We start from the raw sequence: 27,772 nt of genomic DNA, 5'->3' as shown, positions 1-27,772 counted from the left end.
CTCAATTCCAACTCTCTTACTCACAACGTCATTTCCCGACTTCAAGTTTTACTGGCCTGAAGATTTTCATGCCCGCAAACAAACCGTACTTTTCGAGTAGAGCCAATAAACTCATAGGGCCAAAAGAACATGGAGGCTGGAGACTATGGCGGCTGCCTTGATCCATGAAAAGCAACAAACCGCGATCGTCAATTCTCATGTTTAAGCCTGTCCTTCACTTAAGCTAGATTCTTTTTTGTCTCGCAAGATTGAGGGCTTCCTGTACTGTCGATCTGTGCTTCTAGTGTCCGATAGACCTGATAATTCTCAAAATCTTATTGTTTATTGTTCTATTGTAAATCTTGATCAGCTAGGATTGTGTTCCTTGGAAAAACCCGCTCCAAATAATGGGGCCGGGCCATGTAGCGGGCCCCAGTCACCAGCGGCCCATTTAGCCTTCGCAATTGATACTATCAGTACAAGTGCCGATAAGGATGTCGATTTTACTACATCTTGGTACAGTAGGCCTTGATATTTCCTTCCGAGAAGTTTGGGCGGGAACTAAAAAGAAATGTCAAGGCCCACTTGTTCGCTCTGTCGCTTTGACGTGTTAGATGTATTTTTATCCCGTCCTAACCCTACTTGCCAGCTGTCAAGCCAATAATTGCAGCGCCTTACGGGTTTAAAATGTATCGGCATCTTGCGTAGTTTTCGCTACAGCCCGCAGTTTTTTAAACAATATAAACATGTAGAACTCATGCCTTGTATATTATATGCGAGTTTAACCTCTATTTCGGAGTATTTGCCTTACATGTAGATTATTGGAATGAATGAGGCTTAAAATTGAGTCGAAACACTTTTCATTGTATGAACAAAATGTCAATATATCATAATCACGCCCCAAATGCTTTCCACTTCTCACTAATATACGCGCTGAGTATTAGGCAATGGATGATCGTGATGGGAAGATGTTTCATAAAGCGCTGAACCAACCCGTTCCCACGCGTTGATTGGAAGCACCGCGCCTGAAGCACTTGTCCTATTGATGTAGACAATGACTCGACGGCGGCTCTGGATTCAAAGTTCCAGGTCCATGGAAGGCTCTGCGTGTTGTTGATGTTTCTTCGTACCCTTGAATCCCTTAAATTCGTGAAAACCTTACAGCTGTGTCGACGTATATGGACTGTGAGAAGCCGATGGATGTTATTCTCGAGTACTTCGGGCAAACTTCACTCACTGAACAAGGCTTGAATGACTTGGGGAATTTTGTTCAAAGCTGATCCTTTTATGACTGGATTTTTATAGTTTATTGTCTATTTCATCCCTTCTCGGATGAGAGAGATCTGCTGAGTTTTTTCAACCTCTGGATCTTTTTTTTAGGTATACGAGATTTTATTATCAATCGAGGCTTCATAAAGGAGGAACATCCGGGTAGATCCGTCGCGTTGTCCAGTGACGGACCTATCCGACGACCCGACCCTTTTAAAGTTTTATCTGAATGGGGTCGGTTAATTGCCATCGAGCCTACCAGAGCCAAAATTTTACCGAAAACTGATTCATAAAGGCAACCCTGCTTTACCAAAACTTCACCCCTTCAAACATCATATTGTTCCATCTCGCGTGTGTTTATGATTGCACCTCGTGTGTCAGACTCCAATTTGTCGATATCTTAGAAACATCATGGCTGGTGAATCGAAAGTTGTTGTTCAGCTTCGAGATGGCCGTATCTATGCTCTTCAAAGGGAAGGATTGGTTATCACTCGCGGCGTAAAATACGCCGAAGCGGGACGATTCGAGCCTCCACGTCCTTGCCAAAAGTGGGATGATATTGTCGTCTGCACTCAGCCGGCTAGTATATGTCCCCAACTACCTTCCCGCCTCGAGATGATAAATGGCCCGATAGCCGCAAAAAGGACTATGGACGAAGCTTGCTTGCACGTCAGCGTTTTCTCGCCCTCGCTTTCTCGCCTAAAGGAAGATGCTTCGATGCCGGTCATGGTTTTTTTGCACGGGGGTGGCTACTCATCCGGGGCGGGTGATCTTGACTGCTATAGTGGCGCTTTGCTTGCTTCTATGGGAGTAGTGGCTGTTAACATCACCCATCGACTAGGGATTTTTGGATACCAGCCCATTGAAGGAATTGCGCCACCAAACCTAGGACTCCTCGATCAAATTGCGGCACTTCGTTGGGTCCACGACAATATCGAATTCTTTGGTGGTGACTCTGAAAGGATTTGCCTATTTGGCGAGTCAGCGGGCGCGGATTCAATATTCTGTCTGCTTGGTTCGGATGGTGTCAAAGGTCTTTTTCAGCGGGTTATCTTGCAAAGTGCTCCGTGGTCGTTCCGGTATATGGCCCCGCGTGATCGGCAAGACATGGTGGAGTCACTTTCATCGATGGCTGGGGATCTTCTACCAAAAAACCACGATACTGCATCGATAGAGGAACTTTTAACCGTACAGGAAAGGCTCATGGTTGCAGCAACGTCGTTCCCCACAGCTGTGATACCATTTGGACCCATTCTTGGTCATTCACCCCTACCTGAGAAATCAAAATTCGACGAAAGGTTAGAGTCGGCAATTCGCCGCGTGCCGATGTTTATCGGCTACACAAAAAACGAGGGCCAAGCGTTTGAGAGAATGTTTGATCAAATGCGTCCTGTGCCTGAGATCCCCGTAGGAACAACTGTCGCTGGGTTCATCTCCAAGAACTGGTTCCAGGATCCGGCGGAACAGTTATTTCAGAGGATTATTCAAGCTGGCGGACAGCCATGGTTTTATAAATTTCACCTGGCGCCCGATCAGAACCAGTTTGGTGCAATTCACACCATCGACATGCCATTTCTGCTTGGGACGTGGAACGACTGGAAAGACGCGCCGATGATGAGCGGACGAAATGCACGAGAACTAGTTGAACGGGTTGGGCCAGAGGTCAAGAACCTTTGGATAGCGTTTGCCAAAGGACTAGGCTCTAGTTCTGCTCTGTTTGTCATTGATGAGTACTTTACTTTTGCAAAATAGACAATTATGCTGAATGTGATTGAACCATCTTTTCTCAATTTGGACATGTGTAATTTCAACATATCCACGGATTGACGGGCGAACCGGTTACCCCGATCCAACCGGCGTTTTACCGAGGTGGGTCGGTCCACTTCTCCAGAGCATCCGCAGATTGTCGGCCTGAGCATCACAATTTCGTTTGCCTCAAAACGATCGAGTCATCTTCGACGACAGAGCAGACATTGAGAGCAGGACCTGGCATTCCGGGAGAGGCGGACCGAAGGGTTGTGTCGATCACGGATGCCTTCCGGATGAGATGCCCTCTCTAGCTCGCCTTCTCCCATCAACTCCCCGCTGAATTTATGTGGGGCTATGTCCTGTGCAGTCCTCACTACATTCGACATCTTTGTTCGATCCTTGATCGAGAATGAAGACCTCCAATGACTTGATGTCAGCGTCTAACCCTGTCGAGGGTGGGAAACCGGCCCCTCCAGAGCTCATGGGACCCGACCACAAGGAATACTCAGCAATCCTTCGTAAAGTGGACTGGCACATTGTCCCCATCATGCTCGCCTGTTACTTTCTAGAGTTCCTTGACAAAGTGCTCATCAATTATGCAGACGTCATGGGCCTACAAGAAGATTTGGGCATGACAGACGACAACTTCAGCTTAATGGCGACACTCTTTTTCGTCGGGTTCGCAGTGGCGGAAGTACCTCAAGGCTACCTCCTGCAGGCATTTCCTTTGGCAAAGGTACTGGGATTGAACTTGCTCTGCTGGGGAATCCTTGTCGCTTGCATGGCCGCAGCTCAGAATTACGGCCAAATCCTCACGATTCGCATATTGCTCGGCACCTGCGAAGCTGTCATTTCGCCTGCGCTGGTTTTGATTACATCAACCTGGTATACAAAGCGCTGTGCAGCTCCTCGTTATGGGATCTGGTAGTAAGTACTGTAGCATTTCTTCTTATAATTATGATGATAGAATACTAATAATAGACGTCACTAGTTGCGGTCTCGGTGCCGGTCAAATAATTGGAGGTCTTATCTCGTTTGCAGCTCAGCATAGTCCGGAGACCGGTCTCAGCGGATGGCGTATCATGATGATTGCGGTTGGCATTTTCAACATTTGCATCGCATTAGTAGTCATCGTATTCCTTCCTTCAACTTTGGACTCTGCCAGGTTCCTCATCTCAACTGAGAAGGAATCGCTCCGACGCATGCTTGTTCTCGACCAAGCAGGGAACGGACTCAAGGTGTTCAAGACGAAAGGTCTCTCTGAGGTTTTCATAGACTTGCAAGTCTGGCTATTGACCCTCCTTGCTGCTCTGACCGTTATCCCAAGCGGTGTCATTACCACTTTCTCGGCAATCTTGATCAAAGGGTTCGGATATGACTCTAAGCAGTCTGCGCTACTCAATATGCCATCCGGATTCGTTAGCATCATTGCAACGTGTGGGTCAACATACGCCGTCCTCAACAAAACACCACGCTGGATCAGCATAATCATTGTTCTAGCACCTGCCCTTATCGGTGCAGGCCTGATGTCGTTCCTCCCACAATCCAACCAAGGCGGAAGATTGGCTGGCATCTATCTACTCAATACCACTGTTGCCCCGATGGCGCTCATTTACTCCTGGGTGGGAGCCAACACTGCCGGATATACGAAGAGAATAGGAGCCAACGTAATGATCGCGGTTGGATTCAGCATTGCCAATATTATTGGACCACAGACCTTTCGCGCCAAAGATGCGCCGCAGTATACTCCAGCCAAAATCACCCTCTTTGCCGTCCTAGGGGCCGCAATGTTTGTCTCAGCACTCCTCAGGCTACTGTACACATACCGCAACGCATCGACAAAGAGATATCGAGATGAGCAACTTGCAAATAGAGTCGGGGAATCGGCGATTGTAACAGAAGAGCAAGAAGATCTGACGGACCTCGCAAATCCGGCGTTCATCTACGTGTACTGAGCAGAGGCTACGCTCCCATAGGGAAGAATACAATGCAATTTTTATCGATTTTGTCTTGCTGGCTTAATACTCAAGCTGTGGAAACCATGCCGTCCAACTCGAACTTAAACTACATGGTTCTATTTTGCGCTTTACGTGCTCGCAACTTGTAGTCAACGCGTGCTCTATATAGACGAAGATAACGGAAGCAGGTGCCGACACGAACTCTACGAGGATTTAGGGTGGACATCTGGATGTTTTGTTTGTTTAATGCAGAGTTATAGGAGAAGTAGAATTTATAGAGAGCCGATGCGTAGCTGTGTTCCGCCTGTCTCGATCAAGTCTTCGAGTTCGTCGCACACCTTCTGCGGCAGCTCGACACTCGGGAAATGAGTCTTTCCTCCTAAATCTGTATATGAGAACCATGGATGTGCCTTGGAAAACTTGTCGTGCATCTGGCGGTATTCCGGCATGCCAAGAGGATGAGAGAAGACATGGCGTATCGGCGGCGGGTTGACCATCTTTCGCATCCGATCCATGGGAGACCCATGAGCCTTGTACGCGGCGGCAATAACACGACATGAAAGCGCCCACATCTGGTGTCCGTAGCTGCCCATGCAATAGGTCAAATGGTCATGAACGCCCGTATTGCTGCTTCCCGCTAACCAATGGACAAAGAGATCCTTGCGTGCTGCGACCCAGGTCTTCTGTGCCTGCATGGCTTCTAGCCCAACTTCAAACTCCTGTGGAGGGGAACTCATGATCTGATCGATCATCAACAGTCGAAGAACTCGGTCCTTGCCTAGTTGGTCTGCAATTTCCAGCACCGGCCAGCCGCCATGCGAGTGCGAGACCAGGTAGAAACGATCTACTTCAAGTGCCTGTAAAATGCCGATTGTGTCATTGACTTGCTCATCCACACCAAAGTCGTCTGTATAGTCCCTATTGGGGCCATGGCCCCGCCAATTGATTCGGATGACCCGGTGATTTTCAGCTAGGTAGGGAAGCATGGCATCGTAGAGACGCAGGTCGTGGGCCCAGCCTGACACCAACACGACGGGTGGGCCATCAGCATAACCGGACTCATCGTAGCATATCTCGATTTTGTTGATCGTTTTGGTAAGATACATGGTGTGGATTAGCGTCCGTTGTGGCCAGGAAGAAACGAAGATGCAGATACCTAACTAACCGTGATATAACCAGCAGCCATGTTGCAAAGCCCAAGTCAACGTCATCTTTATTTCCGTGTGGAATAAGCTCGGCCCGCTCGTCCGTTCAACTTTTTTTCATTGAATAACAGAAGTCGTGTGAAAAATACAGAATCACCTTGATTGGTTGGTGGTATCCACGGACCGGATCTCCGCAAACGGTCCGGCATCCGAAAACGAGTCATTATACTATCTAGTGATAAGCCTACTTTCGAGCCTCCGCAACTCTCAGATATCCAAGATATTTCTGCTTCTAGTCTGCGCCTTTCATTGATTGATCGAACAATCACCATGCCGCAACCACCCATTATCATTGTGGGTGCAGGTATCACGGGCCTAGTGCTGGCGCAAACCCTTAAGAAGCACTCCATCCCTTTTATTGTCTACGAGCGGGACCCCAATCCGCTGTACCGGGGCAAGGGCTGGGGTATTACCATCCATTGGGCTCTTAAATCGCTAATGGAATGTCTGCCCCGTCACATCTCCGATCGCTTGCCGGAGGCATACGTCGATCCCGAAGCGACTCGCAATGGCGAAAATGGACACTTCTTGTTCTTCAACTTGCGCACCGGCGAGGCGCTCTGGCAAGTACCACCCAGTTGCAGAATTCGCATGGCTCGTGAGAAGTTTCGAAGACTCCTGATGGACGGGATTGAGATCCAGGTATGTATGCGAATAGCCATTACTCAACACCTCAACTCAACTCTCCATAGTGGGACCACACCTTCCACTCTTTTGAGGCCTCAGACGATGGTGCAGTGAGAGCAACTTTCAACACTCCCAACGGGGCGCACACGATAGAAGGCTCCATCATTGTCGGATGCGACGGCTCTCATTCACGCGTTCGTGCGTCTCTCTTTCCTGCCCCGTCCATGCATGAAAATTACCGTTTGCCGGTCCGACTCCTTGGCGTGAGTACCATCTATCCCGGCAAGCTTGCCACCAAAATGCGTGCCCTGGATCCCTTTTTCTTCCAAGGAGGTGACCCGCTCACAAACGCGTCCCACTGGTTTTCATTCCTGGACAGCCCAGAGACAAGCGGCCGCGGCGATGATACCCGAGACTGCCAGATCCTCGTCTCCTGGCCGCACCGCCGGGGGTTCTTAGGCAAGGATGCACCGTTGGACGTTCCCACGAAGAGTCGTGAGCGTGTAGCGTTCATGAAAATGGTGGCCAGCAGCTGGGCAGAGCCGTTTCATGAGATTGTCCAGTCCATCCCAGAAGAGGCGGAACCGAAGACAATATCTCTAGAGGACTGGGTACCCCCACACGACCAGTGGACCAATGTTCCTGGATCGGATCACGTCGTATTGGTAGGTGATGCTGCGCACGCCATGACAATGTACAGAGGCGAGGCGGCCAACCACGGCATTTTGGACGTGGAGTCGCTCTTGTCCGCGGTACTGCCAGCACTTAGGGCAAGCGAAGACGCTCTTGGGGAGCACTTGAAGGAGGCGTGTAAGATCTACACCCAGGGAATGGTGGAGAGAACAGCGCCAGCGGTCCTGAACAGTCGGCAGGCATGCTTAGACGCTCATGTCTATGAAAGGATAAATGATGACAGTCCTTTGATACAGATGAGGGCTGCAAATGTACAGGAGCCGGCCTTTGCTAGAGAACCTGTTTTGGCTGCATGAGATCTTTGGTACATAGCCATCTTGAGGAGATACTTCCCTTCGTTAGATAAGTCAATTTTACAGATATTTTACACGCGCATGGCTCGTTAATTGGCGTAGGGGATAAGGCAGTACGAGTAAATATGCAGCGGGAAGATCTGGCCAAGAAAACTGTATTTCTCAGAAAAAGTATGCGTTGTATCACCAGGGGAAGATATTCCTGCTGTCTCACACTAGGAGACAATTTGATCCATGGGCGACATTAACGTTGCATCTCCAAAAAAGTTCGCCGATGACGAATCTTCCAAAGCAATTGACAACGGTGGAAGGTCGGAGAGGACAAAATCGCCGATGTTTATTGTCTGGTCCACCGCAGCATATCCGTCTGGCTCCTCGCTCCGTGCAATGTTCAGTACTGAGGAAACAGTTGAAACAGACTCATGGCCAACAAAGTTCTGCGACAGCTTGCGTCGCTTTGGTTGGTGTTCCAAAGGCTGCCAATCTTGACCCATATCAATACTCGGTGGATCTTCGTGGCGCTCAGCAGGTTCACCTCCTCTCTTACTAGCTTCCTGCTGCCCGTAGCGATCAAATAATCCATGAAACAGCTCGTGCCTATTAAATTCAATCTGTGTCCGTTGCATATCCCCCTCGATGAGCTGCTGGTATTTCCTAATTTGGGGCCACTGGATGTCGATCTTGCACAGCATGTCAAAACCCGTCTCGACATCGCGCCACGCCTTGCTGTTGAACGTCACATTCCGGGCTAGGCGCATACAGTGTAACAGGACTTTGGTACTGGCATAAACCGCACGGGTCTGCTGAACCACGAAATGGCTAATTGGCACGTTTTTAATCACTTGCGGTGTGGCCTTGATACAGTTGGATGCGGCCTCTGCGCAACGGAGAAATGCTTCCGGGTCCGCGGCGTTAAACTGCTCAATAGATGTCCGGTAGAGAAGGACGATTCCGATGTAGTATGATGATATGGCAATGGTTTGTAGTGCTAGAGGTCTCCCATGTGTGCTTGGCTCCTCGACCTTTGACAGAACCTGCTTGTTGTAGTAGTTTTCCAGTTCGGTATCATATCTTTTCGTGCAGGATCGAAGCGTCTCCCACATTTTATCATTCTGGACTCGATGGGTCTTGCGGATCCATCGTATTGACCTGTAAATGCGGCTTATGGTAATATGAAAGTCTGCAATGACAGAGAACCAGGGGCTTGTCTTGGCGTCGAGCCCCAGTGCGGGACGACTTTCTTCGTCATAGTATCTCAGATCACTCTCCGTATCAGAGATCGCCAATGGCTTGGAAAGAGCTGTGGAGAGAGAGCAGTCCAGAATATATAAGCACCACCAGACATTGCCATGTGGGTTCCAAGTCTCGCCTACGTCGGGCGCTCCATCTGCGCTATCCTCGAGCTCCTCAAGCTCCAGGCTTTGATACAGGCGGATTGCGTGACCCGCGATGGCCCATGCACTACTCACGTTACCGATCTCAATGAGATAGAGGCTGAGAAGACCTAGTGCAATGGCAGCGTTTATGGAATGCTCTCCATCCCGCTGAAATGGCAGTCCTGGACACTTGGAAGTGGCATGTGAGTAAAGCAGATCTCCAAGGTTTACGCGCTTGTAGATTTGCAGGCCAGGTTGGTCAAATATCGCGTGGTCAGCTGGGATCGCCGACGCCGCCACGGCGAGTAATGCGTACAATAGAAAAGAAAAATCACCGCCATCGCCATCGTCGCTTCGGTGCATGGATAACCAGCGATCATATCGCCATTGAAAATCCTGTTGTTGAACAATAGGGAATATCGGGTAGTAAGAGGAGTAGAATGTGTCAATTAGAGCTTGCAACAGTGGCTCCGTCAATCGCGTCACGTCGACTGCAGTGGTTTCTGAATTTTCCCGCGGCGTAGGATCCAAAATGTCATCCAACAGAGAATCGGAGCCGTCAAGAGCCAGACCCACTAGTAGATTACCGTCATGACCGTCGGAAGGAGGCGACCGGGATGCTGGCAGCCGCGCATCTGCCAAGCCGGTACATTGCACACCCTGGATCTCTTGCGTCGGATAAGAGCCCAACCCGTCATGAAGACTGGAGGTTGGCCGCTCTACTGGCGTACCAGAGACCCGATTATTCTCTCCTTTTTGTTGGCCGGTTAGCTGTAGCCGTAGTGTGTGCTCCATTAATTGGATTCGATTCTCGAGCCTCATGACATATCTATCGCGGGTTAGTTAGCTTTCTATCGTGCACTATAGGCATACATAATGAACCGACACTCACAGTGGATCTGCTGGACTTGTCTTGCTGCTCGGCTCCACATAGACGCATGCTGCTTGCTTGCGACTGCAACTTTGGCATGGGGACTCTCCATCACACTTTATTTTCTTGCGGCGGCATGCCTGACAGGCACGCCACACTCGCTGACGCTCATGCATGGATGTGACTGTAGAGTGCGCGCTGCAGGATGCGGAGAAGACCAGACGGGCGGTGGGTAGGTATGCTGGTCCTGGAGATAAGGGGGACTGATCAGCCCGAGTGGAAAGACCTAACCCTATTTGGATTGGATGGATAAGAGGAGGCTATGTTAGAGGTGATATTTCTGGTTTCCATTAGTAATACTGCGCTCTAATGACTTGGTGAGAGGAATGGAATTATTGTCTGATTTAATAGCCATCTCAATTACCCCTCCTTTTTACAGTCTGTGCCGGCTGATTGATGATCCGTGCGAGTTGCGGCTGGTGATGGAATAGGATTAGACGTAACTGACGGATTACGGCAGGCGATAGTCGCCTTCCGATCAGAATGACCAATATCATAACTAGGGAATTTCCGCCCATAGGTCCGCCTTCCGCTTTTGAAAAAGAGAGTATACATCGATCTCATAATACATAAATGGGTCAAGACTTCGACCCAGGACCCAACCCAGGACCCTTCGTGAGCACCCCATTAGGACCCATGAAAACCCAACTTTGCGTAAATCCAGGTCTTGGTAGTCACAAAGCCGCTGATCATGTTAATATAATAGTTAGTTAACTAACTAACTATTTATTTATCACTGTTCCAGTCCTCTCTTTTAAAGTGACATTTTTGAGCTACACTAAGTAGAGATACCATAAAATCAATTCGTACATCAATCAAGCACCACAATTAGATAGGAAACCTATAAATGTTAGGTATATGAATAAAGCTTTCTGAATTCAACGTTGATAAAATTTATCTCGAACTATTAAACAATCACCAAACAATACAAGGCGAAACTATCTAACTTATATAGTCACAGGTCATACTAATGTTTGCAGTGTTTGTGACCCAATCGGGGCGAAACCTAGGACCCAACCCTTCAGTTTAGTCGTACGTGTTATGTTTTACGTGAATAAATTTATCAAACATCTTGAGAACTTGTTATAAGTTGTCGAGCTGTATGTTCTCATAATACGGAGAGGTCGTTATTCGTATGACACGTGCACTATAACAAAATCAAAATTGGGAGTGGTGGACAATGACGTGTGGTGCGACCACGCTTTGACACTAGAACGCCACCTGTATTGTGGCTTGATAGAGATCGACAGTTTATTCACCATTGTAGGCCAAAGCAAATACTCAGAATAGCAGTGATCTTACTTGCATGTGCGTGGATTTGCTTAAACGTGCTTCGCTAGTGGCCGTTTAATATATTTTGACTATGCAACTGACATAGATCAATGATGCAATAACAGCGAAAATGCTGTCATGAAAATACCCAAATATTCTTCTATCAGTCGGATTCATTCCTACTGCTACGTAATTACAGGATAATTTGGTGTACAGACAACCTATAGAATGAGACCAACCTGCCAGCGTGCCGGCTTCTGTATCCTATTTCAATATCGTGGCTGAAAAAATAGAATGGTTGACATCACAGATCGACACAATATGGCGGAGCAATATTGGCTGTTACTATATTATAAGACTGCGATCGACGCGTTGACGTCACTTGAGTTAAAAGGACGATATATATAAGCTACTAGGTAGTTGCACCTTTCGCATAGAAGATCTTGACTCTTAGTGACCTTTTCTTTCGGGCCTGCACTTTTAACCCAGACTTTCGTCCCACTAAGGTGAAGTTCATACTTAACAATGGCTATTTTTCATCGCGATTCAATTGCCAGCTCGTCATCCACTTCTCAAAGTATCGATGATCCAAATCAATCTCGTAGCAGCACTGGGAGACTCTTTGGGCATCATTCTTCTCGCTCGTCTGTGTCATCAGGGTCTCGCTCTTCCACGGGCAACACACACCGGCATAGTATTATCCGTCGCCATCCCGAAGACCCATCTATCCAAGCAGCTCGTGGACAAGTCTCCAGAGCGGAAGCTGCCGAGCGCGATGCAGATAAGGCCCTTATAGAAGCCCGGCGCGCTGTCAAGCAGGCCAGAGATCATGTCAAGCATCTAGAGAAGGAGGCAGCCGAAGAGTGAGCCATTTTTCGAGGATTTTAACAAATCCAACATATTTCCCTATTGTGATTTGTGATCTAACTTCTCTATTCGCAGAGCTCGGCTGGCAAAAATTAAACAAGACCAGGCCAAGTCAATTTCTAAACGCGCAAAGCCACTGGGTCGTGAGTTCCGCCCATCATTCTTATTATCGGCAGAAACTTTGCTAAAGCACTTACATAGGACATAATTAAACCAGCCGATTCGATATTCCAAAACCTGATATTGACATGATAGTTCTGTTTCGTATGGAAGAGCGCCAGGTACTTGTCCGAGGTCTTATGTACAATATGATATATATTCAATTTATCGTGTAACGATACAGTTAAATAACTTTGATGATAACGATCAAATTATGAATTAAACTAAATACTAACCGGGCCTTATATTTATTGCATAAAATTTCATCAAATGGTCTATTTTCTCCATGGAGATGACTAAAAACATATTGTTAGGTAATACGCTTTGGAATGTTTTATTGCCGATAGAGCGTGGACTTGTCAGTGGTTGACCAGAAAGGATATATCTCAGGATGCTTACCTTCATGATGTTGGAACGCGAGTGGATTGACGAGACGCATGAAGATTTCCTTTTGCAATCTACCGTGGTGGATCAGCCTAGGAGTCTTTTGTGACGACAATAGAATCGGCGATAGTACTACATAGATTATTGGTTGCAAGCAATGATGTCGCCGACCTGTCATCGGGTATAGCCACTCCTTACCACCACTAGCATCATATCCGACCAACAGCATGTATATATTATGATCGCAAACCCCGCCAACAATTCAAATAGAAAGACAGTAAAAACAGATAGGACTTTAGGTATTCGTTGTGTCTCTATCCAGATATGGACTCGTTACAGTTCAGACACCGCATGTTCGAGCGGGCACGTCGGGGCGAGCGTTTAACCGATGAGGAGATACGCTTCCTCACGAACAAAAGCACTGAATTAGCTGGGGTTGGATCAAGTAAGTTCTCTGACCTTAAGAGGAGATTAAAGGGTTGCTCAACCTTACAGCCGCAGGGAAAAGCGCGCTCAACCAGGACCAGGTGCAGTGGGCTACCACATCAGACCAGGTGTTGAGCAAACCAGTCGACGAAATCAACCGACAGGTCGCTAGAGAAGTGAGTTCAAAGAGGTATTTTGCCGCTTATCCTCAGATTATGACGGGGATACTACTAAATGGCGCCTCAGAGTCGAGCGTTTGAAATGGTTCCGGCAACGGGCTCCGTATCATCGCACGTGCAATCTGTCGCCGAAAGAAATGAATCTAGGAGGGATTAGGCTAGAAGCAAAATTTGGATGTAATAAATATGATATAGACCTTCTGATCTGAAAGAAGCCACAATGTATTGCCTTGCTAACGGAAGATATGAGCACCCTTAAATATCACCGTATCCAGTAGTCCTCTGGCCGCCAAATTCGGCGTTCGCCAATACTTTATTACCTTATTTTCCGGCCTCGAAAATGACCTTTTGGCACTTCATGTGGTTGAAGTCATCGTATCTGCATTTAGTCAGTCTGGCCCAGCTTCGCGGGAGCGGAACGCTTACGCTTGGACGGCTTGGGAGAGGGGACGGATGTCGTGTGACATGAAGCTATGTAGGTCTCGGTCAGCTTTCCTGATGCATTATTCTGGATTGCAACCGTCTTACTCCAACTGATCTTGTTTCTTCGCCAACAAATCCATTGCTTCACCGAAGATACCTGTGTCCACAACTTTAGCCACGCAAGAACGGTCGAGTCAAGCACGCTTACTTCGAACTGGACATCGTCCCATTTGAATACGCAGATTCTTCCCGTAGGCCTCATTTCCGGTCCAGGGGATCTCGCCATTGTGTACACCAACACTCGAGATGAGACCCCACGGTCGAAGCATCTCGAATCCCATCCGCAGTGCGCTGCTATGGCCGACGACCTCGATCACTACATCGGCGCCTCGACCGTCGGTGAGGGCATTGACTCGTTCTCGCAGGCCGGATTCGTTTTCTTGAAAATTCCACGGTTCCGCTCCGAGGCTCCGTGCGAGTTCGAGACGCGACGGCACACTGTCGATGGCAATCAAGTGTTTCGGCTGATACTCGAGGGCGCTGACCAAGGCGCAAATCCCTACAGGACCACATCCAAAGAGTAACACCGTGCTAGTTGAAATGACAGCGGCATCCAGGGTGCGAAAGGCATTCTTCGCCGCAAAGTAGCCAGTGGGAAAGATATCGGCCATCAACACCAACTTCTTCTCATCGATAGCCGCAGGTGCATGAAATAGAGTCGAATCTGCGAGAGGGACTCGCACATACTCAGCCTGGCCTCCATCCAGCACAGCCGAGCCGTACAGTTTACTTTGGGCACACCGGGAGGAAACCCCGCTCTCGCAGTAGAAGCATTTCCCACAGCTGACGGTGAAGGGTGACACGACTCGATCGCCCTTCTGGAATACTTGCACCTCTGATCCGGTTTCTACTACCTCTCCCGTGAACTCGTGGCCCATTATGAAACCCGTTCCTGACGGTTGATGACCACGGAAGACATGCAGCTCGCTGAAACGCGCTCGAGTGTCAGTAGATGAACCCCCAAGGTTACTACTCAACGCGCATTACTCACCTGCCACACAGAGCCGTGTACCGCACTTTGAGAATGGCATCGGTGGGATCTTGGATCTGAGGCCGCGGCCGTTCCTCCAGCGCGACCTGCAGGGTACCCTTGAACACCACGGATTGCATGGCGAGTGAATCTTCAATATCGATAATGAATTAAATGCCAGGGCTTGAATGATCACGGCCGACAGATCATGGAACAACTAGGTGCAGGTAGTATGTTGGTTGCCGTGAAACCCGTTGAGGGGTTTTGGTTGGCCTGCAATGGCCATCCCCGCTGGACCTCGGTTGTGCTCGGATGTACATATTTGCGCCGGAGGCCCGATTTGTTTAACTCGCAGCGCGACACACAGTTCGTGCCGGTGATTTTCTTTTAGGAGAGATGATTGAAGTCCATTTCGAGGATCCTGTGCATGTCTCGATTCTTGATTCGCAGCAGGCGTTGGCATCCGGAGATTTGATCCACAATCGTCTGCGAGGATGCAATTCACAGGCATCCGATAACTTGGATCGACAGGAGGACCACAGTTATATTTGGCTTCGACACAGCAAATGTCGATGGTTCAGCAGGGCCTAAATCCTCATTTAGGTAACCAAGCAGAACACGGCGCTAGAGTATAGCCTGTACCCCGATCTGCTGCGGCCCGAGAGTCGGTGACTTTTCTAGGTTCAGCAATGTGATTCTTCCGTATTAATTTATCTCCGGAGCAAATCCTACACCATGTACTATTATGGTGGAACAGGCGCAAAATATTCTTATAATAGCCCCGATCTCGGGGCCGTCTGCAGTTGCGTCCTTTCTGGGGTCCGTCGTGACATCACCGCCCAGGATTCTTACGTCCTTTTGTTTCAGGAATTTTGCCTTCTTCGGCCATCGCGGAGGAGCAACCAGACCCATGCAGTGCTTGAGCGGCGTCGTTCCTTCCTGGCTGACCTATCGCCATCGCAACCGATTCGAACGATGCCACGCACGCGAGACGATGGATCGCGTCGATCTTCCCGTTCCTGGTCACGCTATGATTCTCAGCGGCGCTAGACCGGTGTAGCGTCTTTCGCCAAACAACCGTCGTACGCCTGTTCCCCAGACTCGGCCAGTCGGCAAGACATTCATTGGTGGAACGGGAGCTCGAGCATCCATCTCATGTGGAGTTAGGGCTCGGTTGAAAGCTCCAGGCGACGCCACCAGCATACCAAGCTTTGCCATGGCTGACGGGATGTCACGGTCGAGCCGGCAAATTCGGGACCGAAGGTCAAAATGGAAAATCATCAAAAACATCACAGCAACAGCAGAATCTCCCTCATCTGGCGTCTTGTGGGGATCCGAATGGAGGTGTGGACCAGAGCACCCCGATCCCCATGGGGGCCAAGTGGTGCGCGCGCGTCCTTTCGACTAACGACATAGCACTGGGTCCTATAAACCAGTTTTTATTGGCTACCATCGGAGGGCCATGATTCGCGCGTCCATGAGAAACCCGTGCCAGGCCCCGCTAATATCGTAGTATATCCTCGAAAAATAATAATCATGAATAATAATTATTAACCCCGATGGTACTTCGGAGCAAACTAACCCGCCTGCCTCCTGGTGCGTGCGCCGGGGCCTGAATCATGGCACCATGTACGATGCATACGATGGTTCAGCACCGAAGATGCGTGTGTGAGTACTTATAACCCGGAAGGGCCCCCCTTCTCCGGTGAAGCAGCGCCACATTTTTGCTCTCGTATCTGACTGATCATGAAACAAGTCGGCAACATCTACGTGATTTCGGCCGTCGCCGTCGTCGGCGGCGGCCTATTTGGCTTCGACATCGCATCCATGTCGGCGCAGCTGACGGAAAACTCGTACAAGTGCTACTTCAACCAAGGCCCTGACGGCCCTCCGTTCAATGACAAACCGAACTGCACGGGCCCGACGTCCACGGTGCAGGGTGGGATCACAGCCGCTATGGCGGCCGGCTCCTGGCTCGGAGCCCTGATCTCAGGCCCGCTGTCGGATCACCTAGGCCGCAAGACTTCGATCATGATCGGGTGTCTGATCTGGTATGGCATTCTCGTGCGCGATGGCGATGCCGGCTCCGCTAGCTGACCTTTTCTTGCAGGGTCATCGGTTCAACTTTGATCTGCGCCTCGCAGAACATCAGCATGCTCATCGTGGGCCGTATCATCAACGGTCTGAGTGTGGGTATCGAATCCGCCCAGGTGCCCGTGTATGTCAGTGAATTGTCTCCACCTTCGAAGCGTGGTCGTTTTGTCGGCCTGCAACAATGGGCCATCACCTGGGGCATTCTGATCATGTACTAGTAAGTCCGGTTTCCCCTTCTCTCCGGTCCCGCTGACGGCCTTATCGCATCTCGTATGGCTGCGCGTACATTGGCGGCCAATACTCGTATGACTATAGGCCGGCCGCCTGGCGGGTTCCCTGGGCGCTGCAGATGATCCCGGCCATCCTGCTCTTCTTTGCCATGTTCCTTCTCCCCGAGTCCCCCCGCTGGCTGGCGCGAAAGGATCGGTGGGAGGAGTGTCAGCAGGTGTTGACGATGGTGCACGCCCGGGGTGAACCTAACCACCCCTTCATCGCCATCGAGTTGCAAGATATCCGAGACATGTGCGAAATCGAGCGGCAGTTCAAGCACGTCACCTATCTCGATCTCTTCAAGCCACAGATGCTGAACCGCACGCTCATCGGTCTATTCACGCAGATCTGGTCTCAGCTGACCGGCATGAACGTCATGAGTCCGTATTCCCCCCTCCCCCCAGCGCCTCGTCCGGACCCTCGCTGACTGCTCCAGTGTACTACATCGGCTACGTATTCGGCATGGCGGGCTATTCTGGTAACTCGGGCATCCTGTCGTCGTCGATCCAGTATGTTATCAACGTTGTGATGACCCTCCCGGCCCTGATCTGGCAGGATCGTTGGGGTCGGCGTCCCACGATGCTGGTCGGCGCGTTCTTCATGACCATCTTCATGTTCGCCAACGCTGGCATCATGGGCTCCCATGGGGTTGTCGTCCCCGGCGGGATTGATAGTACCCCGGAAGAGTCGATGCGGCTGACGGGCTCGGCGGCCTCGGGTCTGATTGCCTGCACCTACCTGTTTGTCGCGTCGTACGCCCCGACCTGGGGGCCGGCGTCGTGGACCTACCCGCCCGAGCTGTTCCCGCTGCGGCTGCGTAGTCAGGGCGTGGCGCTGTCGACCTCGGGCAACTGGGTGTTCAACATGGCGTTGGGTCTCTTCACTCCGCCGGCGTTCACGAATATCATGTGGAAGACCTATCTGATCTTCGGCTGCTTCAACGCGGCCATGTTCATCCACGTGTACTTCATCTTCCCCGAAACCGCGGGCAAGACCCTAGAAGAGACGGAGTTGATGTTCGAGGACCCGAACGGGATCCAGTACCTGGGCACGCCCGCCTGGAAGACTCACGTCAAGACCCGGGAGACGATCGCCATGGAGCATGGCGACCTGGAGGCGGCCAAGGCGCACAACCCGGTGGTCGTCGAGGAAGTGACGGCGGCGCGAACCTCGACCACCGAGAGGGCTGCCGAGGAGCCGGCTACGGAGAAGATGACGGCGAAGGAGGAGCCTACGGTTAGTGCGTAAGGGACTATATAGTGCGTTAGTTGGATCCACGTGGCCAGCCGGGTGCTTGATGCGAGGGGCGGATCGACAGGGACACATGGGGGTTGTCAGTGACGGGTGTAGCTAGGTACCTAGTTCAAAATGTCAGTGTCTTCCGTGGATGGAACAGGAACTGTACCTGGGCCGACCATGGATGCATGTCCACCGGGGCCCACGAATCAGGTGACCCTCTCCAAATCAGCCTCTTCGCCGGGTCTCGTTCTTGCTTTTCTCTGCTGCGTCATGCTGCCAATGCCCACTTCTTGGCGTCGATCTCGTTCCTTCCTTGTCGTTGCTTTTCGTTCTTTTCTCATTCGTCTTTCCCCCCCCTCCATCTTCCATTCGTTCGCCGCAATTCCGTCTCCCCTGAATAATCAGAACCATGACCCTCCAACTTGGAGCCCTTTTCGACGGTTAAATCGGCAATGCCCTGCGATCCGCGTTGCTCTGTCCCCCTGTGTGCGCCGTCGGGGCCCGTTCACCCAGCATGTTCGTCGAGGGCGACAAGTTACTGCGCAGGCCCTGGGCGCAATGGATCCGTAAGTTACGTTTCCTTTCTGCCCGAGGCTTGGCTGATCATCTCCCTCCGTCAGGTCTCACCTGGTCCCTCGTCGCACCTCCCGCCCGCAGCGACCGCCAGGGCTGGCGCCCGGTGGCCCTGCGGCCGCCGTATCTCGCCGCACTAGCCTGCTTCACACTCACCATGCTGCTGGCCTTGGAAGGCCTTCGCCAGTACAGCGATCGGGAAGGGGGTTGGCATTCTTTCCGGACACCGATGAAGTCTCCGCCCTGCAATCGTTCGGCTACAACTACGTCCCGATCATTGTCGCCCTCGTGCTCTTCATGATCTGGACCGTCACCGACTTCGACGTGCTCCGACTCGAACCCTATTTCCAGTTGTCACAGCCACACGGGGCGCCGGCCAGTGTGCTATTTATCAACTACACCTTCGGACAGACCATCCTCACCCCGATCAATGCGGCGCGGCGCCATCATTGGGTTGTGCTCTGGGTCTCCTTGATGACCGTGCTGATTCGCATGATTCTTCCAGCCCTGCAAAGCACAGTTTTCGAACTCCGGGAAGTGACGGTCGTCCAGCGGGAGACGATGCGCAGCTGGCCTCATCTGGTCGACCTGGCCACTCAGGCAACCTGGATGTCCGTTCAAGCCAACAATACAGTCGACTCGGTGCTGTCTTCGGATGAGAACCTACGCCGATCTCGCTCCGCCAATTTCGCGATTGCACCCGTGGAAATCCCCGCCACCGCAGAGTCGGAAACCACTCTGTGGTCTCTCGATCAGACCTTGTACTGGGCCCAGCTCAAATGCCGCGACGTGAAGGTAGATGACAAACTCTCGGTGACGATCCACAAGCCCCAAAATGGATACCCTAGCGTGTCGTGGAACGCCACTGGCATCGCTCTGCAAGACGAGAATGGAGATTCTACCCGGTGCAAACTGGACTTCCACTATGACACTGTTTTCTTTCCCGAGACCGACTACCTGCAGGTGCGCTACTGGGAGCCTGTCATCACCAATGTCACACGGGCCGAATATCCAAACCGGAGACACGCTTTCTCATCTTCCGGATGTGATCCGTACGATCTTTATGGCATGATCATTGCCATCAATGTCTCGCATCCTGATTCCGCTGCTGCCCAATACGGTGCGACGGGTGTTGCCTTTGCCTGCGATGTCACCTACCATGAAGCGGAGGCTCAGGTTTCCATGCATTCAAATAGCTCCATCACAGGAATACAGGTTGATCATGCTACCTCTCGGACGCTGACGGCCTCCCAGTTCAACATCGAGCATTTCCAGGCTCTCTTATCCCAACGCTCGCCGTATACCAGTGACATGCTCTTCATCAGCGACAATAAGACAACGGGCAGTCGCACCGTCACAGAACTGCCCGTCATCAGCGAGGAATTGGGAGACCTGCAGCCGCTATTGGTGCTGGATACCTCTACTGTCATGACCCAAGCCCAATTTAAGGCTAGGATTAATCGTGATGTGAAACAAACATTTGTGCTCACCCTCGGCCGACTGTTTGATCCCGACCGCACCCCGACAATCGTGCCTGCACGTCGCATTTCAGATCAAGTCGCCATCGCTGTCGTACGCTTTGCAGCGTTGGGTTCTGAGTTCATTCTGGGGCTCGCAACCCTCACCGCGCTATATCTGCTCCTTCTGTACCGGTCGCGGGAAACCTTTCTCCAGAGTGATCCAGGATCCATTGGTGCCATGTGCAGTATCGCAGCCGATATCTTTCATCCGAGCAACATTTTGGCAGAACCGCAGTTAGAATTTCATCAATTCTCCACGAGACAACTACGACGCATCTTCCGGAACGCCCGTTGCTACTGGCGGCCTGGGCCCACTGGAAACCGTATGGAGATACTCGCAGAAGATGGTACGTAACCACCCCAGTGTCCCATGGGTTCGCCCAATACACCAACTGACCCGGCCGAATAGGCTCCCCTGTTCAACTCAATGGCGAGGACCTACAAATACGCGTCGACCCCATGCCACACTTCCTTGTTATCCCCTTCTTTATTGTCGAGTGTCTGGCCCTTGCGGCCGTCATCATTCTCATGGGACTAGTCATATCTTCTCTCCTTCGGGATGGCCGATTCCGGCATTTAACGCAGTCCGACTCAAGCACCTTCCAAATCATCCTCTCCTTTCTTCCTTCGGTAGTAGCGTCCTCTGTGAGTTCGCTATGCACATCCATCTACCGCAACCTAAGTGTCCTCGAACCATGGGTTCACCTTCAACGAGGCATGGCCTCGGCACGGGCGTCATTGTCACTTAATTATTCCTCTCAAAGCCCGTTTGCTGTCTTCTTCAAGGCTGTACGACACCGTCACGTGTTGCTGGGGCTGGTCTCCCTTATTTGTATCATCAACATGGTCTTGACGGTCGTCGCCGGTGGGCTGTTCACACAGCAGCTTACGGCTTCCACTCTTCCCACCGGAGAATTATCGACAAACTATAGCCAGTCCACCTTTTGGCAGACCGACTTTGCTGCCGAGTTCACCGAATATGACCTCATTCAGACTAGCATCACGAGCGGCGTCCCCATGCTGTCGTGGACGAGCCCCAACCAGTCTTTCATTCCTGTCGCCATGCGCGACCCGGACCCTGATATTGTCTACGGGGCGTCGACCCTTGGCATTGGGACAGTGCTGCAGTGTCAACCTCTGTCCCCAGCTGAAGCTCTCGTCCGCAACAAAGATGATGTGCATCAATATTGGCAGTACACACTGTTTGAGGATCCTTCTGTGCAATGCAATGCAAGTATGCCCACCCTCCGGAGCAAGGACGAAGGAATTGCACTGTCCATTCATTTCCTGTCTCCGAGCGACATGAATGATTCGGATCGGTGCCAGACCTCCACTGTGCTGGTGGTCGGACGTTGGGATTACCGGGCCGATACTCCAATTACCGACCAGAACACCATTGCGCTGCACTGTGAACCTCAAATCCAGTTGCAAAATTTCACCATCAGTTTCGATCAGCGGGGTCAGATCGAAAGCAGTAAACCCGTGGCAAACTCTTCAATCACATCGGGTACTATGTTTGACAATGCCACCGTGAGTCTGGGCCAGTTCAACAAAGTTTTCGCCGCTATCCCTCAGAGTTTCGTGGGCAACACCACCTCTGAAAACGGGAGCTACAATATCTCTTCCTATGACTGGGCGGGTTTCTTGGTTGCGCGTCTCTATGAACGGGACGATCCAGGCCTTGGGTACCTGCACACTGAGCGTCTGATGGATCTAACTCAGACAGTGTACCAGTGGGTGTACAGTACCTACTTCTCGATTTGGCGTGATATCTATCTTGAGTTCCTCCCCGAACCACTACCAGTCGCCAATGCAACGGTGACTCGCAGCACCTGGTGTATGGTACCCTCGGTTCCGTCTCTCGCAATCGCTCTCCTTATCATCGCACTCGACACTTTGGTGGTGCTAATCGTCTTTGGGACTCGTCGCGGGCGGTTCCGTGGACCTCGATTGCCGCGTTCCATCGGGGCTGTGATACCCTGGGTTGCGCACAGTCGGATGCTCAGTGATTTCCAGAAAACACACACGTGGAGCAACAGTCAAAGGCGCGCTCACCTCTCCACCCTCAATAAGCGATATGGGTTTCGTATGTTTATGGGTGCAGATGCCCGGTGGCGTTTCGCCGTGGACGAAGAACCACCAAGCCCCAAGCCGCCTGGTGACCCGCCTGGTAATCAGGCGCCGGATAGCGCTAAAACCACGTCCGTCCAGCTGCAGGAGCTTCCTCAGCCCCATGATCCGCTTTAGCACGGACATTCTCACATTCACGCGCTATGATTTCATGTCAATCTTGATGCTTTTTGTTTATATTGGTTGTCGCCATTATGGGGTAATGACCAGAAAATTTGGAGTATATAGATGACGGACAGACGAGCCGGTCCTGGTCTGGTTCGTTCCATTTGGATCTTGGATTACGGCGTTCCTCTTTTGCATATATTTCTGGTGGACTGGTTCTAATGTTCCCGAGTCCTTGTGGTTTTCTATACTAGCATCGCATCTGTTTATGGAACAGACAAATATATTCGTTCTGATAACCGCGCTTCGCTGCCCAACCAATCAGCTATATTCACCTACAATGCGGCCTTCAATCGGCCGTCGATTGCACGCAAGATGACATAGAGAGTCTCTAGAAACGGAGCCGAGATCCCTAGCTCTCGCGATTTTCGCACGGGAAAGCCCAAGATCACATCAATTTCCATCGGCCGCCCGTTCTTGCAATCTGTTTGCATGCTGCTACCAATACCCGGCATGGCGTTAATCTTCCCCATTAGCTGGTCGATGAGGTCTTCGGTCAGCGACACCCCACAGCCGCGACCAATGTTGATAACTTCGCGCATCACCTGCCGAGTGAAGGGTGTGGCATCCTCAGAGGAGTGCAGCCAGGTTTGTGTGTCCACCATGGTCAGGGTGGTGAGCGAGTTCCATGCAGCGTTCCAGACGACCTTCTCCCACCGCTGCCGCTGCATGTCTTCCAAAATCTGGAACCGCGTCTGGCCGTGGTGGAGGAGGTCAGCGAACCTCTCCAGCCGTTGGCGCTCGACTTTCTCATCGACCTGTGAATTTGGGAAGAGGCCGATCTGCATGTCTTCGGATTTGGTATGTTTGACAATGCCGGGGCTCGTCTGCGTGGCCCCTACCCATGTCTGCGGAAATTAGCCGAGGCGCTCAATAGAGTGATTGGCGAGCATACCACGCAGGTCAGGATAGAACATTGGGGGAACTTCCTTCGAAATGGCTCCTCGTTGCCGACGCCGTTTTGGATAATCACAATTGTAGACCTGGTATCGTCGACTACCGGTTGTAACTGCGCCGCCACGCCGTCCTGATCAATAGCCTTATGGGCGCATACAATGTAGTCCATCTTCGGTGCCTCGGCGGGTGATTTGACCACTGTCAGCCAGGTCCTGTCAGTGTGGTGGTTACACAGAGCAAACCGGCAATCTACCAACCTCGGTGTGGGTGAAAGGTGTGCTGGCCATGGTTCTCGCTATCGATGGTAATCCCCTAACCCGACAAGTCAACTCGTTTTGTTCCTCGCGACAGCTAGAAGAGAATGGCATACATTGGCAGATACTGCGTCATAATTTGACCGTGCTACTACCGTCAACCGCACACGGTCAGAACGGCTGAGGATGAAGGCGTAAAAGGAGCCAATCCTGCATTGATCAGACACGAACACTTTTGCACAGCAGCGAGGAACACCTACGCTCCTAGGCCGTAGAGCAGCACCTCGATCTGGTCTGACATTATTATCGCGTGGACGAAGCCGAGCGCTGTAGAAGAGTACGTTGTGGCCGGATTGTTTAATACTCATCCAACCCCGCATAGCACCGGCCATCCTCCGAAGTGTGGGAGCGTGGGGGTGGAGACGCTGGGGCTGACGAGAATGACGCCACGGAACGTGGTGGTGGAAGATGTAAAAGATTCATTAATTATTATTATTCAGACTGAAACGTGTTTAGACCTTACAACTTCACGCTGCCGATCAAGTCCCGTTCCAGCCGGCTGGCGTTGACCATCTCCGGCCTCAGCTCGCTTAGTGTGGTTGCTCCTAGAAACACCATGTTGGACTCGATCTCTTGCCGCAACACCGCCAGCATGTGCCGCACCCCATCTTCACCGTAACCGGCAGACAAACTAAACAGAAATGGCCTCCCCAGCCCGACGGCTGTAGCACCCAGCGCAATGGCTTTGAGCACGTCGGTACCGCGGCGAATACCGCCGTCGATAAAGATCTGCATCTTGCAGTTGATCAGGAATGGCGCAAATTTGCGAATCTCTAGTAGAGTCAGGAGCGGCGATTGGGCACTATATATATATAAGTATGCATTAAATGATATCACCATTGTCGAGGCTCAACGTACGTATCTTGCGATCGGCCGCCGTGGTTGGAGAGCACGATGCCCTGCACGCCATGTTGGTATGCGAGCACAGCATCCTCGACGCTTTGAATTCCTTTGATTACAACAGGCAGGCTGGTGAGTTCCCGAAGCCACGAGAGAATGCTCCAGTCTATGAATGGAGAGATCGAGTTAGCCGTGGTCTTTGCCACTCCGGCTCCCTGCGAGCCACTTTCGCTAGCCTGAACTCTGGTCAGCGTTCTTATTCCTTGCTAATTATGAAACGGGTCCATACTGTGACAGTCAGATTCAATCGTTCATCCATTTCGCGCTTTCCCACAACCGGTGAATCAACCGTGATCCAAATGGCTCGTGCCCCAGCGGCCTCGGCACGCCGCACAAGATCCACAGACTTGCTGATATCCCGGTTGACATATAACTGTTGGAAGATGGGCTGATCTGGAGAAACGCAACTCTGCACAACCCGCTCAATGGGCATGCTCGAGCTGTTGGCTAGCACCTGGACCAAACCTTCTTTCCCCGCTGCTGCGGCCAGCGCACACTCGCCGTCCGGATGAGCCAGCTTGGCAATGCCGACAGGCGACATGTATACAGGAAGAGATGAAGAATAGCCCAAGATAGACGTTGTAGCATCAACTGTAGTAATTTTGCGAAGAATTCGGGGTCGCAAAGAGATTTTCTGGTAGGCCCGGGCATTCTGTCGCTTGCTGATCTCGTCGTCAGCGCCCGATGAGTAGTAGGCCCAGGCATTGGCGGAGAGATAGCGCTGCGCGACCTCCTCAAAATCGTGGAGGTTCAGGAGATTCCTCAGCGGCGGCGGGACATCGGATGCACTCTTTTGCTTCTCACTATCAACATCAGAGTGCCCGCGAGGTGCGGCCAATTCAGCCGGGTCGATCTGACCACGCCAGGCGGTCTCTGGCAAAGCTTCAGCCAGCAACTCAGGAGAATGAACCGAGTCAAAATCGCTGGTGGCATCTCTACCCGCGCACCGCAGGATGACCTGGGCACCACCGGGATGAGAGTCCAGAAAATCTGGACCGTCGGTCAGCGTTGGCCGTCCATCTCGCATCCGCAACGTACCAGTCACATCGTAGACAGCGCCGTGGATGGCCACCCAGCATGAGCGGCGGCTGTTGTGCTGCTCGATCTCATTGCGCGAGACCTTCATTGTGCTTGTTCATCCACCGATTGCGACACGAGAACTCTTCGCCATGAAGATAAGTCCGCTCGGCTGATCCCCTTCGCCGCGGGGGCGTGGGGGTTCCCCCGTCGATCGTCACAACTCAATCGAGCTATGGTGAGCAAATCCTGCGTAGTCGGTGCGTCCCATCTTACAGGCCTCAGCATGACAGAAACCCCCACGGACACAATGGAAATCTCCAATAATGTATTATCTGCCCGGGCATTGTTTGCCAACTGGGAGGACAGTATCGAATTCTTCCACCAATCAGCCGCACATAGGGTTCAATCTTAGCTCGTGTCGGACTTCATCCGTGCAACCCCCGCGTGGGATGCTCGTGTGGGGAAGACCGTCGTCCGCGGTTATAACTAATGCAATCGCAGCCCGAAAGTAGCATACGCTCTAAGCTGCACACACTATTTTACCATGGCGAAGATCAAGGCAATCGAGTACTTTCGCGTCAAGCCCCGCTGGTTGTTCGTCAAGGTCACCGACGATGAGGGCCAGATCGGCTGGGGAGAGGGCACACTCGAGGGTCACTCGTTGGCCGTCGAGGGCGCACTGAACGAGATAATTGCGAGGATTGTGGGCTATGAAGCAGAGTACGCTAGCCATCGTCGTCTTCTTTTTCCTTGATGCTGATCCTGATCGGCCGCAGCGATATCGAACACATTTGGCAGACGGTCTGGCGACTGGGATTCTACCGGGGTGGACCCGTCTTCATGTCAGCTCTGTCGGGAATCGACATTGCGCTGTGGGATCTGAAGGGCCGGCGGCTAGGCGTACCGGTATATCAGCTGCTGGGTGGGAAGGTACGTCAGAAGGTGCAGGTGTACGCCTGGATTGGAGGGGACCGACCGAGTGATGTTGAGGCCGCAGCGTGAGTGTCTCTGTGCCCGGGGATACCATTCTGCTGACATCCATGATGAACAGTAAGGCTCGCATTGCTCAAGGTCTCAAGTGCGTCAAAATGAACGCCACCGAGGACGTCAACTGGCTGGACTCACCCGCCGTGCTCCAGTCGTGTGTGGAGCGATTGAAGCAGGTCAAGGCTCTCGGCTTGGATGCAGGCCTAGATTTCCATGGCCGACTACATCGACCCATGGCCAAACAGCTGGTCAAGGCCCTGGAGCCGTATCAGCCCTTGTTTATCGAAGAGCCGCTGCTATGTGAGCACCCTGAGGCCATTAAACAGCTTTCGAGCCAGACGAGCATCCCCATCGCTTTTGGGGAGCGACTGTACACCCGATGGGACGTAAAGCGCTTCTTGGAAGATGCATCCGTGGACATTCTACAGCCGGACATTGCCCACGCGGGCGGTATCTCGGAGACCAAGCGGATGGCGACCATGGCTGAGTCGTACGATGTGGCCATCGCCCCTCACTGTCCGTTGGGTCCCATTGCCCTGGCAGCCTCGCTCCAGGTAGCCGTGTCGACTCCCAACTTTGTCATCCAGGAGATGTCCCTAGGCATGCATTACAATGTCGAGGCAGGCGACATTGACCTTAACAGCTATCTTGTGGACAAGACCGTCTTCGAGATCCAGGAAGGCTTTGTGGCCGCGCCTACCAAGCCCGGACTAGGAATAGAGATAGACGAAGAGTTGGTGCGGCGCATCAGCCAGGAGACAGAGCCCTGGCAGCCCAAGGAGTTCTACGGGCCTGACGGGTCGATTCGCGAATGGTAGGGGAGCTTTCGAGAGCATATTAATT

At 51.7% G+C, this 27,772-nt stretch overlaps 13 protein-coding genes across 13 annotated transcripts; 8 read left to right on the top strand and 5 right to left on the bottom strand.

Moving 5' to 3' along the window:
• Positions 1-1,659: 1,659 nt before the first annotated feature.
• On the top strand, positions 1,660-3,000 carry N7510_006586 (carboxylesterase type B active site protein; the record flags this gene model as incomplete). The annotated part of the gene is made up of 1 exon (XM_056978512.1): positions 1,660-3,000. One exon carries the CDS (start codon positions 1,660-1,662, stop codon positions 2,998-3,000), a length of 1,341 nt encoding a protein of 446 aa, XP_056834544.1.
• A 406-nt stretch (positions 3,001-3,406) lies between these two features.
• N7510_006585 (uncharacterized protein) lies at positions 3,407-4,952 on the top strand (the record flags this gene model as incomplete). The annotated part of the gene is made up of 2 exons (XM_056978511.1): positions 3,407-3,924; positions 3,989-4,952. The coding sequence occupies 2 exons, from the start codon at positions 3,407-3,409 to the stop codon at positions 4,950-4,952; spliced, it is 1,482 nt and encodes a 493-aa protein (XP_056834543.1).
• Positions 4,953-5,227: 275 nt separating this feature from the next.
• Positions 5,228-6,061, bottom strand: N7510_006584 (alpha/beta fold hydrolase; the record flags this gene model as incomplete). Its single annotated transcript, XM_056978510.1, has 1 exon — positions 5,228-6,061. One exon carries the CDS (start codon positions 6,059-6,061, stop codon positions 5,228-5,230), a length of 834 nt encoding a protein of 277 aa, XP_056834542.1.
• Positions 6,062-6,430: 369 nt separating this feature from the next.
• On the top strand, positions 6,431-7,776 carry N7510_006583 (FAD-dependent oxidoreductase; the record flags this gene model as incomplete). Its single annotated transcript, XM_056978509.1, has 2 exons — positions 6,431-6,802; positions 6,853-7,776. The coding sequence occupies 2 exons, from the start codon at positions 6,431-6,433 to the stop codon at positions 7,774-7,776; spliced, it is 1,296 nt and encodes a 431-aa protein (XP_056834541.1).
• A 212-nt stretch (positions 7,777-7,988) lies between these two features.
• Positions 7,989-9,971, bottom strand: N7510_006582 (fungal specific transcription factor domain-containing protein; the record flags this gene model as incomplete). Its single annotated transcript, XM_056978508.1, has 1 exon — positions 7,989-9,971. One exon carries the CDS (start codon positions 9,969-9,971, stop codon positions 7,989-7,991), a length of 1,983 nt encoding a protein of 660 aa, XP_056834540.1.
• A 1,906-nt stretch (positions 9,972-11,877) lies between these two features.
• N7510_006581 (uncharacterized protein) lies at positions 11,878-12,427 on the top strand (the record flags this gene model as incomplete). Its single annotated transcript, XM_056978507.1, has 2 exons — positions 11,878-12,215; positions 12,295-12,427. 2 exons carry the CDS (start codon positions 11,878-11,880, stop codon positions 12,425-12,427), a joined length of 471 nt encoding a protein of 156 aa, XP_056834539.1.
• A 686-nt stretch (positions 12,428-13,113) lies between these two features.
• Positions 13,114-13,524, top strand: N7510_006580 (uncharacterized protein; the record flags this gene model as incomplete). Its single annotated transcript, XM_056978506.1, has 3 exons — positions 13,114-13,207; positions 13,258-13,364; positions 13,435-13,524. 3 exons carry the CDS (start codon positions 13,114-13,116, stop codon positions 13,522-13,524), a joined length of 291 nt encoding a protein of 96 aa, XP_056834538.1.
• Positions 13,525-13,688: 164 nt separating this feature from the next.
• Positions 13,689-14,960, bottom strand: N7510_006579 (alcohol dehydrogenase family protein; the record flags this gene model as incomplete). The annotated part of the gene is made up of 5 exons (XM_056978505.1): positions 13,689-13,746; positions 13,794-13,838; positions 13,896-13,947; positions 13,999-14,777; positions 14,842-14,960. The coding sequence occupies 5 exons, from the start codon at positions 14,958-14,960 to the stop codon at positions 13,689-13,691; spliced, it is 1,053 nt and encodes a 350-aa protein (XP_056834537.1).
• A 605-nt stretch (positions 14,961-15,565) lies between these two features.
• Positions 15,566-15,880, top strand: N7510_006578 (uncharacterized protein; the record flags this gene model as incomplete). Its single annotated transcript, XM_056978504.1, has 1 exon — positions 15,566-15,880. The coding sequence occupies one exon, from the start codon at positions 15,566-15,568 to the stop codon at positions 15,878-15,880; it is 315 nt and encodes a 104-aa protein (XP_056834536.1).
• Positions 15,881-16,566: 686 nt separating this feature from the next.
• On the top strand, positions 16,567-22,763 carry N7510_006577 (uncharacterized protein; the record flags this gene model as incomplete). The annotated part of the gene is made up of 7 exons (XM_056978503.1): positions 16,567-16,871; positions 16,931-17,038; positions 17,230-17,564; positions 17,621-18,424; positions 18,560-18,989; positions 19,044-20,863; positions 20,926-22,763. 7 exons carry the CDS (start codon positions 16,567-16,569, stop codon positions 22,761-22,763), a joined length of 5,640 nt encoding a protein of 1,879 aa, XP_056834535.1.
• A 323-nt stretch (positions 22,764-23,086) lies between these two features.
• N7510_006576 (ketopantoate reductase family protein) lies at positions 23,087-24,342 on the bottom strand (the record flags this gene model as incomplete). The annotated part of the gene is made up of 3 exons (XM_056978502.1): positions 23,087-23,638; positions 23,707-23,920; positions 24,107-24,342. 3 exons carry the CDS (start codon positions 24,340-24,342, stop codon positions 23,087-23,089), a joined length of 1,002 nt encoding a protein of 333 aa, XP_056834534.1.
• Positions 24,343-24,481: 139 nt separating this feature from the next.
• On the bottom strand, positions 24,482-26,048 carry N7510_006575 (FMN-dependent alpha-hydroxy acid dehydrogenase; the record flags this gene model as incomplete). The annotated part of the gene is made up of 3 exons (XM_056978501.1): positions 24,482-24,824; positions 24,881-25,098; positions 25,152-26,048. 3 exons carry the CDS (start codon positions 26,046-26,048, stop codon positions 24,482-24,484), a joined length of 1,458 nt encoding a protein of 485 aa, XP_056834533.1.
• A 438-nt stretch (positions 26,049-26,486) lies between these two features.
• Positions 26,487-27,747, top strand: N7510_006574 (uncharacterized protein; the record flags this gene model as incomplete). Its single annotated transcript, XM_056978500.1, has 3 exons — positions 26,487-26,662; positions 26,719-26,940; positions 26,994-27,747. The coding sequence occupies 3 exons, from the start codon at positions 26,487-26,489 to the stop codon at positions 27,745-27,747; spliced, it is 1,152 nt and encodes a 383-aa protein (XP_056834532.1).
• Between the last annotated feature and the right edge of the window lie 25 nt (positions 27,748-27,772).

The sequence above is a fragment of the Penicillium lagena genome (genome assembly GCF_028827675.1).
Source record: "Penicillium lagena strain IBT 129212 chromosome Unknown utg000003l_segment0_segment0, whole genome shotgun sequence".
NCBI classification, from domain to species: domain Eukaryota; kingdom Fungi; phylum Ascomycota; class Eurotiomycetes; order Eurotiales; family Aspergillaceae; genus Penicillium; species Penicillium lagena.
The sequence above is the reverse complement of the archived record's forward strand: the minus strand, read 5'-3'. Positions and strand labels throughout refer to the sequence as shown.